This window comes from Mus pahari, chromosome 14, assembly GCF_900095145.1.
Source record: "Mus pahari chromosome 14, PAHARI_EIJ_v1.1, whole genome shotgun sequence".
NCBI lineage: Eukaryota > Metazoa > Chordata > Mammalia > Rodentia > Muridae > Mus > Mus pahari.
Genome location: NC_034603.1, coordinates 44,518,554 through 44,534,464, shown reverse-complemented (window position 1 = coordinate 44,534,464; position 15,911 = coordinate 44,518,554). Strand labels below are relative to the sequence as shown.

Below are 15,911 nucleotides of genomic sequence, written 5' to 3'. Positions count from 1 at the left end.
GGCTTTGTACCGCCATAGACCTCGGAAGTCATTTCTTTGCCTTCCTCCACTCTGATCATCTGCCTTGTGACTTCCCTCGCTGTTAGTAGTAATTCTGGCACATGCTTGCTGGAAGAAGTGAAGGAGAAAAGATAAATACTCGTGTCCCGCTGAGTAAGATCATGCTGCTGTCCCACAGAGAACACCGGTCTATATTTTATAGCTTTGCCAAGCTCTCGTGTGCACTCTCTTTTATGTGATATATTTACATCATTGCTTTCATGAAAATTTCTGCTGCTTACAGGCTCTGAGTAAGGCCATTTTCCTCTGTCTGTCTGTCTGTCTGTCTGTCTGTCTGTGAGACAGGGTCTTATGTAGCCCAGGCTGACCCCAAAACCCTTGGTCCTTTCAAGTGCATGCTGAACTAGATTTATTTATTAAAAAGAAGAAAATGAACCTATGGCTTTCTCTCTCTCTCTCTCTCTCTCTCTCTCTCTCTCTCTCTCTCTCTCTCTCTCTCTCTCTCTTTAGAAAACTAAAACAATCTGGTTGTCTTTATAGTCCTTTACAGCTGGTATAGAATTGAAAACACCTTTTTAAACTGAAACTTCTCTTTTGTTGTTGGTTTTGTTGCTGTTTTAAGGCAGGAGCTGGTGACATCCAGGTTTGCCTCGAATTTCTGATCTTCCTGCCTCTCCCTCTGGAGTGCTAAGGTTACAGGCACATCACCACACTCAGCTGGTCTTCTTTGTTCATGATTTAGCAAGAGTAGGCCCTACCACAGATACTCTCCTCTCCTTTATAGCCAGAGTATTTGTGAAGTTAGTTTGAGCATTCATTGGAGGAAAGCTGAGTAGGAGACACTTAGAGTTGTTAGTACCTTTGTTTTCACCAAGAACAGAGAGCTTTAAATAGCTGGTGGTTCTTAAATAGGCTCCGAAGCCCACACTGGTGAGTTACAAGGTAATTGTTTTCTTTTACTTTGGCAGACTAATTAAAGAAACTGGATCTATCTGGGTGTCTGAGAAGCAGGCAAAAATCATGTTTTTGGTAGAGAATGTCCCACCTCAGGCTCTCCCATCAGGTTCCACAGACACTGGCAGGTGGAGTCGCACCCCAGGAACCTCTGGGTATCTGCAATAAGCTCAAGCTTGCATTTGAAATCATATTTTACTTTTTATTATTTTAAGTACATGAATATTTTACCCACAGTGGCCAAAAGAGGATGTTTGATCCATAGATCTGGAGTTATTAATAGTTGTGAGCCACCATGTAGGTCTTGGGATTTGAACCCAGGTCCTCTGGAAGAGCAGCCAGTGAGTGTTCTTAACCACTGAACATCTCTCCAGCCCCTGAAATACTGTTTGTTTGTTTGTTTGTTTTGAAACTGGGACTCTCTACATAGTCCCAGCTGGAACTCACTATGACAACCAGGCTAGTCTCAAACACAGAGAGCTGTCTGCCTCTGCTGGGATTAAAGTTGTGTTCCACCATACCCAGCATGAAATCCTAATTTGAATCTTAGAAACTCATTCATATTATATATTTACCTATGTTTTTTCTTTGTTTTTTTTAAATAATAAATTGACTCCAAGTTGAAAACTTGATTTTTTTTTTTTTTAGAAACTACATAAGTTTATTTTTTGAGTTTATTCATTCTCCGCAGACCTCTATTTCCCAGTGCTGGAATACTGAGAAAGTGTGTATCTGACCTGTCTGCTTTGTTATAGGTATAACCCTGTCACCAAGAACGTGACCGTCAGGAGTGAAGGTGCTGTTCAGGTCAACTTCACACTTGTTCGATCTTCAGCAGATGCAAGCAATGAGTCAAAGAAAGGCAGGGGACACAGCGCCAGCACTGATGACACCAGCGACCCAACTTCTAAGGAGTTTGAAGCATTAATCAAACACCTTTCGGCTGAGAATGGCTTGGAAGGCTTCATGTTAAGCTCGTCCTCAGACCTGGCTCTGTATCGATACCACTCATACAAAGACTTATCCGAGTTCCTGAGAGGACTTGTAATGAACTACCCACACATTACAAACCTTACCACGTAAGATCGCCCTGGTTTTCTTCCTTTGTTTAAGCGGGTTCATGCGTGCTTTGCCCTATTAGAATGGTTCTTATGCTTACTGAGAGGAGTATTGGGGGAGATGATGTGCGAGAGATGGAGACTTATTTCACAAGGACATTTTTCTAACAGTGAGTCTTGTGCATTGCCGGAAACTTCTTGTTAGGTTAATGATGCATGGATGGACCCTTCCTAGAGTCAAAGTTCTCTTCCTATCACTTCCTTTGACTGATTGTCACATGTATGCCAAGTTTCTGCTGCAGATTTGTATTCTCACTAAACGTTGTTTAGCTTATTCTGTTTTGCTGAGGGCAGTGGACACATTTTGGAAGGCTGAGTTCACCTATCAAGGATGTTTATGCCAGGAGTGTATAAGCTGCACACCAACTGAGTGTATGCCACAAGTATGTGTATAAGCTGTCTTCTGCACACCTACTGAGTGTATACCACGAGTGTGTGTATAAGCTGTCTTCTGCACACCTACTGAGCATCGTTTAGTCTTTTACTGTTTTACTGGGTTCACTTCATTGATTCTAAAATTTTGTCAGAAACTTTAGCTTTTTAAATTCTGATTTACAGTGTTTATAGATACAGAGCAATATTTAATTTGGAAGAGCCAGCTAACTTCCTCTCTTCAACTAGGTTTCTACTATTTCTGCCTTGTTTGGGCTTTAAGTCATCCGCCATAGCCATACAACTGCAAACAGCTTGTGGCCTCCCTACTTAAAGTGGCCTCCCTATTTAAATAAAGCCTGTATTGGACAGTATCCTGCTAGATAACTTTTTTTAAAAAGCTTATTAAATATTTTAGCCATTCTAGTTCAAGATGTGCTTATGAAAATTTAATTAATTCCTTAAAGTACAACATATCTGCCAATGATAGACCCGGTCTTTTTAAGTGGTATATTAATAGGCACCAAGTTCTACTGGCATTCCTACAAAGCAATCAGTTTTATCCTGTTAATGTTTTTCAATTTAATGCTAATAACATCATTCCTGTCTAGGTCTGGTAAATCTTGGTCATAGTTAAAAAAAAAAAAAAAAAAAAGCTAGCCTTGAACTGGAAACCCTTGTGAAAGTAGAAATTTGATAATTTATTTTATTTTTATTGACTTAACTTTTACTGTCAAGCTGTTGCTGCATTTATTGTAAGGTATAAACTGTTATTCATACAGATTAATTTAGATTTTAAAAAGAGAGGCTCCTACATATTTAAGTATTTCCATAATAAGAATTGAAGCAATTTGGTGTAGAAGATAGAGCAGGGCAGTGTTGTGAGGCAAGAGCACCAAGTCTGCAGGCTGCTGAGCAGTCCTGGCTCTGAATCTGGCGACACTCAAGGAAAGATATGCCTCCTAAGGTTTTCAGACGCTGCGTCTCAGTCCTTAAAGACTTTAAAGGCTTTTGTGCTTTGTTTTCTTCATCTACATTTCTTTTTTTCTTTTCTTTCTTTCTTTTTTTTCTTTCTTTCTTTCTTTTTTTTTGGGGGGGGGGGGGCCGTTGAGACAGGGTTTCTCTATATATCCCTGGCTGTTCTGGAACTCACTCTATAGACCAGGCTGGCCTTGAACTCAGAAACCCACCTGCCTCTGCCTCCCAAATGCTGGGATTAAAGGCGTATGCCACCACTGCCTGGCTTTATCTCCATTTATGTTTTAAAGTCTGTAAGTTGAATTTAACATAACACTGAGTTACTTGCTGACTTTTGTTTCTTGTTTCTGAAAGTTTGGGACAGAGTGTTGAGTATCGTCACATTTGGTCCCTCGAAATCTCCAATAAACCCAACATATCAGAACCTGAAGAACCAAAGATTCGTTTTGTTGCTGGTATCCATGGAAATGCTCCAGTTGGAACTGAACTGCTTTTGGCTCTGGCAGAATTTCTTTGCCTGAATTACAAAAAGAACCCAGTTGTTACCCAAGTAAGAGAATAGTTTGTTTTGCCATACTCCAAAGTCAAAGGCTCTGGGATCATTGATATCAGGGCACCATTTAAAACTTACACAGAAACACTTTCAGTACATTATGGTACTATAAGAAAGAAAAAGACCGTCTTTGTATATACTCACTGTTCATGGTGTCTCTCTAGTATATTTCTTTGTGTATGTTGAGAGGCAAAGAACAAAAAAATACTCAAAGTGTATATTCAATCCAGTACTCCTGTAAGCTGCGGCTCCTTTTATCCTCATCCACAGTTCTGTGCTTTCTAACTTGAGGATCTGCCATTCTCAATTTCTTATAGACAAGTCATTTTACTGAAAAATACAGTGAAAGACATAATTCTTTTTACCGTTTTAGGTAATATATAATCACTGGGGATCTTGGCAGCAAGCAATTGCCTACAAACTGATACAGCACTATTTAGCCATCTGTGGCTGTAGAAAAGTGGTCTGTCCTAGGGGCTTAGTTGTATATGATTAAGAAGCCTTGTTCTGTGTTGTGTAAGGAAAGGAAGGCAAGAACATACATCCATTAACACTGCTTATATTGAACTTAGGAAAGGTGGGAAGCAGGAATACTTGTTGAGTATACACTGAGTATACACTGACTGTGCCATGCACTGTTGCTCAGTACTGTGTATACATTGTTGCTCAGTCCTCATCCTTGCAAGGACTGAGTAGAGGTATTGGTTAGTTTACTAAACATATGAAACCCAGTAATTAGTGAAACAAATCTAAACCAATATATAGTCTACATTTGTTTTTTTTCTTGTAATTAAAAACAAACAGCAAGTGTATCTGGTGCTAAAGCCCACTCAGTGTTGCTAATAGTGCATCACCATCCCCCAAAGGAGCTGGGGAAGAAGTGGTGTCCCGATGAGGATCAAAAGGTAACTATGTGCCTAGGTGAGATCAGACTCGATCAAAAATTATTATCTTCAGCAAAGTTGACTCCATTGACAACTTCTTACAGGTGGCAAAATTCTCACCCAGACACTTTTTTGTTTGTTTTCTTTTAAAATGCGACTGTATCTAAGATAGTGAAATCCCTGGCTGTATTAGAAATATCTTAGAACCTTTAAAAACCCCAGTGCCTGGACTTCATCCCCAGGAGGCATTAGGATTTCTTTTGTCACTCCTTAGGCTTTCCTCCCCACAAGAAATAAACTGCTACAGCTTTGGGCTGTTTATTTGTTTGAGACAAAGTCACTATGCAGCCAAGGTTGACCTTGAACTTGCTATATAGCCCAAGTTGGCTTCAAACTCATAACACTCCCACCTTCACCTCTGAAACTGTGAGGTTATAGGTGTGTACAGTCTCACACTACAGATCAAACTCAGGGCTTGTACATGTTAGACACATGCTCTACCACTGAGTTAAACCAGTTTGTTCTCATGTTTAGCCAGACTTGTACCTACTGGTCTTACAGTAGTAACAGACCAGATCATAGGTAAAATACTTTAGCAGGAATCTCAGAGCTTCTGAAGTCAGCCTGGGACATGGTGAAACCTGACAGAAGAGAAAGGAGGTGATGGGATGCTGAGATGCTGCTGAGTAGGTCTGAGGTGAAGTGGGAGTTACCTTAGAGGAATCTCCCAGAGGCAAATTTAAGAGCCAGTGAGTTAAAGGTCTCACATGTTTTCAGAAAGAAAAAGTTTAGTGCCTCTTGCTTTGAGGGGATGAGAGCCCATCATTATGGTGAAGGCCTATTAGTGGTCCAGAGTAGGAGGTGGCCAGTCACATTGGGTCCAAAGTCGGGAAGCACAGAGATGGAGCCGTCTTCTGCTTGCTTCCTCCTTTCCCCATTTTTATTTTGTCTGATACCCCTGTCCATGGGATGGTGCCATTGACATTGAACGTAGGTCCACAGTTAAACATCTCTAAAAACACCCCACAGACATGTCCAGGGCTATTTCTGAGTCTAAGTCCATTCAAAATGACAGTGAAAATTGTTACACTATCAGAAATATGAAGCACTTCACAAATTATTTCATGTCTTATGTGTTGGCATTAATGTCTGTGGACACACTGTTGTCAACTCTCCTTGTCTGAACAGGCATTGCTATTTTCAGATTTTATATTCCCTCTTGTTACCCAGAAAATGATCCCACTATTATTACTAAGGCAAACATATTCTATAAGGGTCAGATAGTATATAATTTGGCTTTGCAGCAGCAGACATTCCATAGCTGCTCAATCTTACCATTATAATGCACTAAAGTAATTAAACATAAATGAATGGGCTTGGTTATGTTCCAATAAAAATTTACACAGAAAAGCAGCCAGGAAATTGGATTTTATGTCAAATGCTTCTGTGACCACCATTCTTTGTCACTAAGAGGCTACAAAGAATATTAGTTATACAGTATTGTCTCATTTTTTTTTAAATTTGTTTGAAGCAAATAAAAATTGTATTCTATACTTCAGTTTCTTTTAGTGTTTTGCCCTTTAAAATAACTATTTAAAATGAACAATAAAGACTTTGTGTTTGGGGGCAGGGCTGTCAGTTCCACAGAGACCTAATGAAGCCTTGATTTCTTTTTCACTTTAGTTGGTTGACAGGACTAGAATTGTCATTGTCCCCTCTCTGAACCCAGATGGTCGAGAGCGCGCTCAAGAGAGAGACTGCACCTCAGAGACTGGGCACACGAATGCCCACGGCAGAGACCTGGACACAGACTTTACAAGTGGGTCTAAACTGTAGGCCACTTAGTGCTTTTGAAAAGAGTCTTTCCGTGCTAGGAGATTGGTCAGCCCCACTTTGTGGGTGACGAATGGGATGCTTACTTATGTAGGCTATGAGTGTGAAGTGTAAATCAATACAGATATTCAGAAAACATTTTAAACATTTTTTTCTTTCACTTTGCAAAAGTAATTGAAGTTTTGTGTGTGTGTATGTGTGGTTTTTAAAAGAAACTTAGTGGAGATTATTGGGGTGTCCCAGTGCCTATAGAAGGTAGCAAAGGCCCTCTGTTTCTCTACCCTTCTGAATATGTGCACACATGGCATATATGCATGCTGTCATATGTAATGTACTAATGTGCACACATTATCTCAAACTGTGCACAGCTTGGAATAACCTCTCTCAGAGAATGTTGTTCTTGCTTGAGGCAGCATGTAGTGAGACAATTGCCCACACATTTTTAGTTGTTGTTCTAGATAGGATTTCTCTGTGTGGCCCTGGCTATCCTGGAACTCACTCTGTAGATCAGTCTTGAACTCAAGAAATCTACTTGCCTCTGCCTCCCGAGGGCTGGGACTAAAAGCATGCACCACCACTGCCTAGCTACCTACAAGTTTTGTAAGCCAGCATTGTGATGGAATTCAAATAGAGTATTTTTTTTTATACCTTCACAAAAATTTAAAACTTGATATTTATCTTTCACTTTTCTGTTTTTAGGTAATGCTTCTCAGCCTGAGACCAAAGCCATCATCGAAAACTTGATTCAAAAGCAGGACTTCAGCCTTTCCATTGCCTTAGATGGTGGTTCTGTGCTGGTTACATATCCATATGATAAGCCAGTACAGACAGGTATGCTGAGGATCGGTTCTCACATGTGGTAGTTAATCCTGGTAGGACATTCCAAGTCACTAAGTAATGCTCCTCCTAAACGTTTTTCAGTAATGAGCATTTGCTTTGCTTTATGTTCAAATAATCAGCCTTATCCATATTGTACTTAAAGAATTCAGGCAGGTTGGAGAGGGAAGACCCGATGGAGGCCAAGCTATAGTGAGTGGCAGCATCTGGTCATAAAATGTACTGTTTGTAGATTTTGAGAATACAAAGGCGAGTCTGGCACAGTGACAGTGCTCATAGTAACAGTCTAACCACTCCCTCCCACGCTTGACACCCTGCCTAGTGGGCTGTGCCTTGTGGTAAGCTCAACACTTGCTTGTTGAATCTCCCTGAGGTCATGGAAAATCCAGACAGTTTGAGTTGTTTCAATGTAGCTTACAAGGAATATTGTTATTAGGCCCCAGTTGTCCATAATTGAGGTACAATAAGACCAAAAGAAGATTGTATCTTAGTATAGAGTCCTATTGTATAAATTTACTATTAGTATTTTTTAATGTAAATAAGATGTTTGCTCCTAAGTAAGATTGTCTTACACTAAATAAATCAATGTTGTTATTTATGGTAACTCCTCAGTAAACTTCAGTGGGTGCAGAACTTGCTAGAAGGAGAGGAGAAGACTTGAATCCACAATACTAAACTTGAGAAAAAAAATCTTTTCAATTTTTCCACTAACTTTCATTTTTTCTTCTTGGTAGTGGAAAACAAAGAAACTTTAAAGCATTTGGCATCTCTTTATGCAAATAACCATCCATCGATGCACATGGGTCAGCCCAGTTGCCCAAATAATTCAGGTAGGTACTTCCCTTAGCCTGGGTTACTTGTTTTGGTTGATTGTTTTGGGGAAAGGAGAGTCTTTGGTCTTGTTGACCCTACATCTCACAATGGTTTTTATAGATGAGAACATACCTGGAGGAGTGATGCGGGGAGCGGAGTGGCACAGTCACCTGGGCAGCATGAAGGTATGCTTTGGAGAGCATGGTTAGATGGGCGGAAGAATGCTGGTCATTGAGCAGAAAGCTAAGATAGAAAAGTGACTGGCATCTGGCATCTGCCTTGTGATTTCCTCGACATGTTTAGGCCTTAAATTAACCTGGCAATAATCTTCTATTTTAAGCATTCTTAATTGCATAACTTAGTAGCACTAACTATACTTGTAGTCTTATACAACCACTACAAGCCTACTTCTAATTTTTTTCATTACTTCAGACTGCACCTGTACCAGTTAAGCAGTGAGTGACTCCCTGTTCTCTCTCCCCACAGCTCCTGGTAACTGCTGCTTCTGTCTCTAGGAATTTGCCCATTCTAAATATCTCCTAAGTAAACTTACCCGTTAATCCTTTTGTATCTAACTTCTTATATTAACATAATTTTTTGAAGTTTATCCATTTTATAGCACATATCACATACCTTTAGAACAAAATGTTATTCCATTATATATAGCATCTTTTGTTTATCAACTTATATGTTGATAGATACGGGTATATAGTATCGTTAGGCCTGAGTTTTCACTTTGTCTAGGTAGAGACCTAGAAGCGGCATTACTGAATGTTATTTTATTTCCATTTTTAATGTTCTGAAGAACCACCAAGCTTTTCTATAGCATCTCTACCATCTTACACCTATCAGCTGCACTCGAGGACTCCATCTTCTCTGTAGCCTCAGAAATGCCTGTGATTCTAATGTGCGTATCCTATCAGATGTAACATCATCTCGCTGTGGTTTTCGTTTTCATTTTTCTGATGTCTAATGATATTTGACTGACTTTGTATGCACTTGCTGGTCATTTGTATGGCTTCTTTGAAGAAGTTATCTATCCAGATCTTCTGTCCACTTTACAATCAGGTTTGGGCCAGCAGGCTGCCTCAGAGGGTACAGGTGCTTTCCGCCAAGCTTTATGACTTGAGTTTAGTCCCCATAACACACATAGTGGAAAGAAAGAACCAACTCCTACAGGTTGTCTTTTGCCCTCACGTATGTACCATGACCTGGATACACACACAATGTTAATTTTAAATTTTTAATTGGGATGCTGGAGAGATGGTTAAGAGCACTGGTCACTCTTCCAAAGGTTCAATTCCTGGTATTCACACGATGGCTAATAACCAACCCTTTGTAACTCCAATTGTAGGGGTTCCAGTGCCCTCTACTGGCCTCATTAGATACTGCACATACATGCACATGCATGCAGGCAAAACAGGATCCACACACATAAAGTAGAATGAAATTAATTTTTTTTTAACTAATTGGATTGTTAGTTTTCTATATAGCCCACATATTAAATCCTTTTTATGTGCATGACTTACAAATAGTTTCAACTACCATCCTATAGGCTGCTGTTTTAACTTTAAAGAATCACATGTATTTGGAGGTGGAAGTGAGCATGTGCCACTTAGATCAGCCTGTGGGCGTCAGTTCTCCCCTTCCACCATGTGGGGCCGGTGATGGAATTCAGGTCTCTTCCTTATGGTTTGTTGGTATATTAAGATTCTGTTCTTCTTGTCAGAGTTTTATGGCTTTAGCTCTTGATATTGTTTAAGTTTGTTTTGTATACGGTGTGAGACAGGAGCTTAGTTTCATGGGAGGGCAGGGATCTAGATGGTTTTTTTTGTCAAAAATGTGAGTTTTTCCTCATTGGATGTTCTTGACGTCCTTTCAGAAAGCAATTGAACACAGAAGTATAAGTTTATGTCCAGATTTCATCTCACAGGTTTACAGCTGGTCTTTTGCTGTTGTATTGTTTTTGCTATAACCGCGACTTATAAGTCTTTTGACACTGTTCTTCTTAAGGGTTTTTTTGAGAGTCTCTGCAATTCCAGCTGGACTTGAAGCTGACCTTTCATATTCTGCATAAAAGGCTGTTTGGATATACTTAGGGATTGTGTTGAATCTATAGCTCTTCTTTCTGACCCCATTTAGTAAGTGCACTTACAATTACACAGTGACTGATTAAATGATCATTTGTTCTTGTGAGTAACAAGAAATTGACTTCATTTCCATTCATTTCATTACTTTTAAAGAGTTTACTATGTGGGGGCCTACAGAGCTAGTTCAGCAGTTAGGAACACTGGCTACTCTCCCAGAGGTTTCAGGGTCAGTGTCCAGCACCAACATGCTGGGAACATGCTGGCTCTCAGGTACTTCTGTTTCAGTGCCAGGGAGTCAGATGCCTCCTGACCTTTGTGGGCACTTCACACATGTGGTGCACATAGGTACATGCAGGCAAAACACACATATACATAAAATAAATCTAAAAAAAATTTTAAGGAATTTACTATGTGGGAGCATCTTTCTGTATTAATGATAAAATATTTTCCAATGCCTATCAAACAAGTAGCTGTTTCAGAATTAATTGATTTGATCTAGAAGAGAGCATCTATCCAGATATCGTGAAAATTTAAAGACAGAAAATGTTAGAACAAGTCAGAGCCACAGAGCCACAGCCTTCCCTTTATGTGAAGGATAGTGTCTGTGATGCAGAGATAGTGATACAGGATGCTCAGAAAGAGAAAGTGACATATGCAGGGACCAGCAAGCAGTTTACTGGGTAGCCTTTACCAAATAGAGACAAGAAGGAAGAATTTGGGTCTTTGAATTAGTATTTTTTAATAAGGAGTGGAAAGTCACTAAAGGTTTTGAGCAAGAATATAGTCTTTGAGCAAGAACATGATCTGAGTTGTGCTAAGGGGAAATAAGTTGATAATAGTGAGCTAGGATACTTTGAAAGGAGACACTGCAAAGAAACTGGTTTGAAATAATCTAGACAAGTGACAATAGGATATGAATCAAGCATTAAAGCTTTAGTTTTGATACTGAAGTGCATTGACAGCATTTGGAAATTATGGATAATAATGAATCAAATCAAAATGGAGTTTCTGGCACAATAACCCTAAGGATGCAGTAGTGGCATAAATACCTTAGTGGTAACCAACAGCTTTCCAATTGGACTTAAGACAGGTTCAACAAGAAGGAAACTACGAGTAATGTTAGAAACTTAATTAACTATTTAGGGCTAGTGAGGTCACAGATCTTAGAGAATCTACAACCACCCACTTTACTAAACCAGCATAAACACTAACTACATTCTAATTATTTATCCTTATATCACAGATAAATGTAGTCCTCACCCTTCATCAACAGACAGACACCATTACAGAAAACTACAACCAATAAAAACAGAGTTGCATAGTCCAGTCCCAAGAAATAAATCTAGAAAACAACTCTAGCACTTACAGTCTCAGAGAACATTGCAGAAGAGAGAACAGGATTGTAAGAGTCAGAAAAGATCAAGGAGTTTGCCGTGAGATTGTGAGATTACTAGGACGTAATGCAGAAGCTAAACCATAAAAATCTCACCAGCATAACTGCCTAGAAATGAGCCGAGCAAGGACCAGTAGAATAGACATGCCAAAGTGGGTAGGAGAAAAACACAAGGCCTCAACCCTATACAAAGATCTGCAGGCAACTTAGAAATGCTTAGAGCTGGAGAAATAGTATTCCCCAAGGAACAGCACACCGATTATAGCCACCCCTTGAAACATACATATTAGTTACATTATATAGACTGAGCAGGTTATATTTAGAAATCTATATGTATATACATAATATAGGCAACAGCAATCAATGTAAAAAGAAGCCATGGATTTGAAAGAGAGCAAAGAGGGGTACATGGAAGGGTTTGGAGGGAGAAAAGAGAAGGGAAAAAATAATGTAATTACATTATAATCTCAAAAATAAGAAAAAAAGGTTTAACAAAAAAAGTTTGTTGACAATGTGAGAGAGTTAATATCGTTAGGTAAATGGGAGAGTTGTGGGGAAGGCGGTAAGTAGAATTTGGAATGTGTCTGCATACCTGGTTCCTGCACTTGACCAAGTGCTCCACTATAGCAGTGGCCATTGTCCCAGCAGGCTCAGACTGGAAGATCAGGACAAGTGCTTGTCCTCTGCCTCCAGGGCTGAGGGATCAACAGTGGGAATTAGAGAGTTGAAAGGCAAGCTGGCTCTCCACGCGGACTCATTTGTTCAGCAAACCCCAGTACACTGTCTGTCCTACAGGCACCATGGGAGGCACTGCTACATCAGAGTGGACATGACAGTCACTGTCCTCAAGGGACCCTTATTGCACATACTGATTTATTTATATTTGTTGTAAGACTTATCACAAATGCTATCATACATTTTCTTTTTAGTTCATTTGTTTACAAAGTTAATTGTACTAATTTGACTCTGGACTTTATATTCCAGGATTATAGTGTCACCTATGGCCATTGCCCAGAAATCACGGTATACACAAGCTGCTGCTACTTCCCAAGTGCAGCTCAGCTCCCTGCCCTATGGGCAGAGAACAAGAAGTCTCTCCTTAGCATGCTGGTGGAGGTGAGCTGGTTTTGAGTTGTTTGCTTCCCTCTGATACTGAGGATCAAACCCAGAGCCTCATGCATGCTGGGCTTCATCATAGGAGTGTATTCAATGAAAACCTTTATTAAAACATTATTTTTAAATGTATATAGAAAGAAGAATTTTATTCTTTTGTGTATATGTGTGTATATGTGTATGTGTGAGTGTGTGTGTGTGTGTGTGTGTGTGTGTGTGTGTGAGAGAGAGAGAGAGAGAGAGAGAGAGAGAGAGAGAGAGAGAGAGATTATATGTGTATGCTGTTCACACATGGGCTATCACATGTGTACATGTCAAAGGTTGAGGTCACTTTCTACTATACATACTAAGACACATGTCTCAAGGTACCCCGACCTCACTAATCTGGCTGGCCAGCTTGCCCAGGGTTCCCTGCCTCTGCCTTCTGAGCACTGGATTACAGGTGGGCTGGCTTGCTCACCTAGCCTTTGACATGGGTTATAGGGATCTGAGCTCCAGTCCTCCCACTGGGGTGAAAAACTTGCTCTTCTCTGAGCTATCCCCTAGCCTGAGGTTTGTTCATCTTTTTGTTGATGCCACAGATGCCATGCGCTCATAGACCATGACTCTGATGGAATTGGGAACTTCTTGTTCTTCAAGCTCAAGAGCACACAGTCAGTCAGTGTTGCCATGGAAGGAAAGCATTCAAGGCGTTTGAAGACTAGCTAACACTTTAGGCTTTCATTGTATCAGAGTGGCTTATCTCTGGCGCTGTCTTGGAAGCACTGGCTGATTAGTCAGAGTCTCTGGAGACAGAGGGTTAGCCAGCTGACAGACTCAGCTATAATACACCAAGGCCCTTTTTTTAAAAAAACAAAAACCAGGGTTTGTTAATTTAATGAGAGTGGCCTTGAACACCATTTCCCACATCTGCCTCCTACATAGCTAGGATTATAGGATGTGCCCTACTTGTAACTACAAGATTTTGTTGTTTTGTGTAGGGTGTGTATATGTGCACCTACATGTGTTTGGTTGATTTTGATCAAGCCTCAAGCTATTGCCTATAAAATATCTGCTGACATGGTGAAAATTATGTTGTCTTATTTGTTTGTTTATTTGTTTTTTCTTTCAGGTCCACAAAGGAGTTCACGGGTTAGTTAAAGACAAGACTGGTAAGCCAATCTCTAAAGCAGTCATTGTGCTCAATGAAGGAATAAAAGTATACACAGAGGAGGGGGGTTATTTCCATGTGCTCCTAGCTCCTGGAGTCCATAACATCAACGCCATTGCTGACGGATACCAACAGCAGCACGCACAGGTAAGAGACTCAAGGTGGATTTGGTAAGTGCTTACTGTTAGTAACACTTGTGTCTTATTTTGAAACTCTTGTCAGGAAGCAAGAAGTAAAAAGTATGCCCACCTCTTGATTACTGAATCTATTTTTTTGTTGTTGTTGTTGTTGTTGCCAAAAAAAAAAAAATATTCCTCAGCAACAGAAGACTAACTTGCATAGCATTTGTATAGTGTAGATGTCACTTGGCTTTGCTTTATAAGCAAAAAGCACTTAGTGAAGCAGGGCTTCAGTATCCTATAAGTGGCTTTTGCAAATTTAATTTTAACACTTGATGTGTGTGGATCTTTGCTTGTATGGTCTGTGTATTATTCACATGCAATGCCAGCAGAGGCCAGAAGAGGGTATAGATTCCTGAATCCCCTTGAACTAGAGTTATGGATAGCTGTGAGCCACTGTGTGTGTGCCTGTAACCAAACCTGGTCCTTGGGAAGAGAAGCTCGTGCTCTTCTCTGCAGAGCATCTCACTAGCCCCATAAGTGACTTTTTATGATTCTTAAACTTTATCCTTTTAGGTCTTTGTGCATCATGATGCAGCCAGTTCTGTGGTTATAGTCTTTGATACAGATAACCGGATATTTGGTTTGCCAAGGGAACTTGTGGTAACTGTGGCAGGTAAAGATTTTCAGTTTTTATTACTTGATGTTAAAACCAGTTCTGCTATTAAAATTTGAGAGTGGTTAGCCCCCACAAACACCTCCAGTTAGTTGCTTTTCCCCTAAAATATACTTACATAGCCTGATTTTCCCGAGCTGCTGTTGTCCTATATGTTCTCCTGACTTGCCCCTAACTTTTTCAGGACCATCCTCAAATCCATCTCTACTGAGAGACCTGTTATTATCTCAACCCTACATTTTTGCATCATCTTAGTTATCACAGATCTCATATGTGTCTGCCCAGTGCATTGTCTACATTTACCGTCCACCACTAAAACAAAGGCTCCAGGAAACAGAGAGTGGATCTGCATCCCCAGATCCTAGAGCTATAGTTGGCACAGTGGGTCTTACTGAATAGTGTTGAACAAGCAAGTGTTGCCTTATATCAAGATCATAAGGGTTGCTAGAATTTACTCTTTGGTTTTTCAAGGTCCAGAAAAGAGGAAATGTTTCCCTGCCAAGGTTAATTTGTGCCATTGTTTGAGTTACTTAAAGGTTAAGGGGGAAATATGTGGAAAAAGCCATATTCCAGTGTACTGCATCTGTTTGACACAATGATCTTCCATTCATTTCTCAGTGTAACTTGGACTTAAAGCAAAAACCCAAGCTCTATTGCAGGTGTGGGGGTCTCAGGTGAAAATGGCACCTTAGAAGCATTGTGTGGTCACAGAGCCCCTGTGGGATGCTTTCCATTCTCTTTGAACCTGGCAAAATATAAAGTACTTGGTGGTTAAAGCCACAGGATGCAGCCATGGTTTAAGTTAGCTGTTGTGTACTCAGATTTTATTTCATGACAATTTTTTTTGGCTAAGGCTATTATTTTGCTAATCTTGTATACAATTTTAAAATAAAAAAGAGCTTAAAGCAGAAGGAACACTGCAAGTTAGAGACCAGTCAGGACTATACTAGTCTCAGCTAGCCTGAGACACAGTATACAGAGACCCAGGATAGATGGGTGGGTGGATGGATGGATGGATGGGTGGGTGG

The 15,911-nt window shown here is 40.1% G+C and overlaps 1 protein-coding gene across 1 annotated transcript in view; it reads left to right on the top strand.

The window, feature by feature from the left end:
- Nucleotides 1-15,911, top strand: part of Cpd (carboxypeptidase D) — a 65,736-nt gene that overhangs the window by 45,058 nt on the left and 4,767 nt on the right. The window contains exons 12-20 of the mRNA XM_021212166.2: nt 1,710-2,033; nt 3,777-3,972; nt 6,543-6,678; nt 7,392-7,523; nt 8,264-8,359; nt 8,463-8,527; nt 12,810-12,941; nt 14,050-14,235; nt 14,784-14,883. Coding sequence (XP_021067825.1) covers nt 1,710-2,033; nt 3,777-3,972; nt 6,543-6,678; nt 7,392-7,523; nt 8,264-8,359; nt 8,463-8,527; nt 12,810-12,941; nt 14,050-14,235; nt 14,784-14,883 — 1,367 coding nt within the window. The remainder of the gene's footprint in view (nt 1-1,709; nt 2,034-3,776; nt 3,973-6,542; nt 6,679-7,391; nt 7,524-8,263; nt 8,360-8,462; nt 8,528-12,809; nt 12,942-14,049; nt 14,236-14,783; nt 14,884-15,911) is intronic.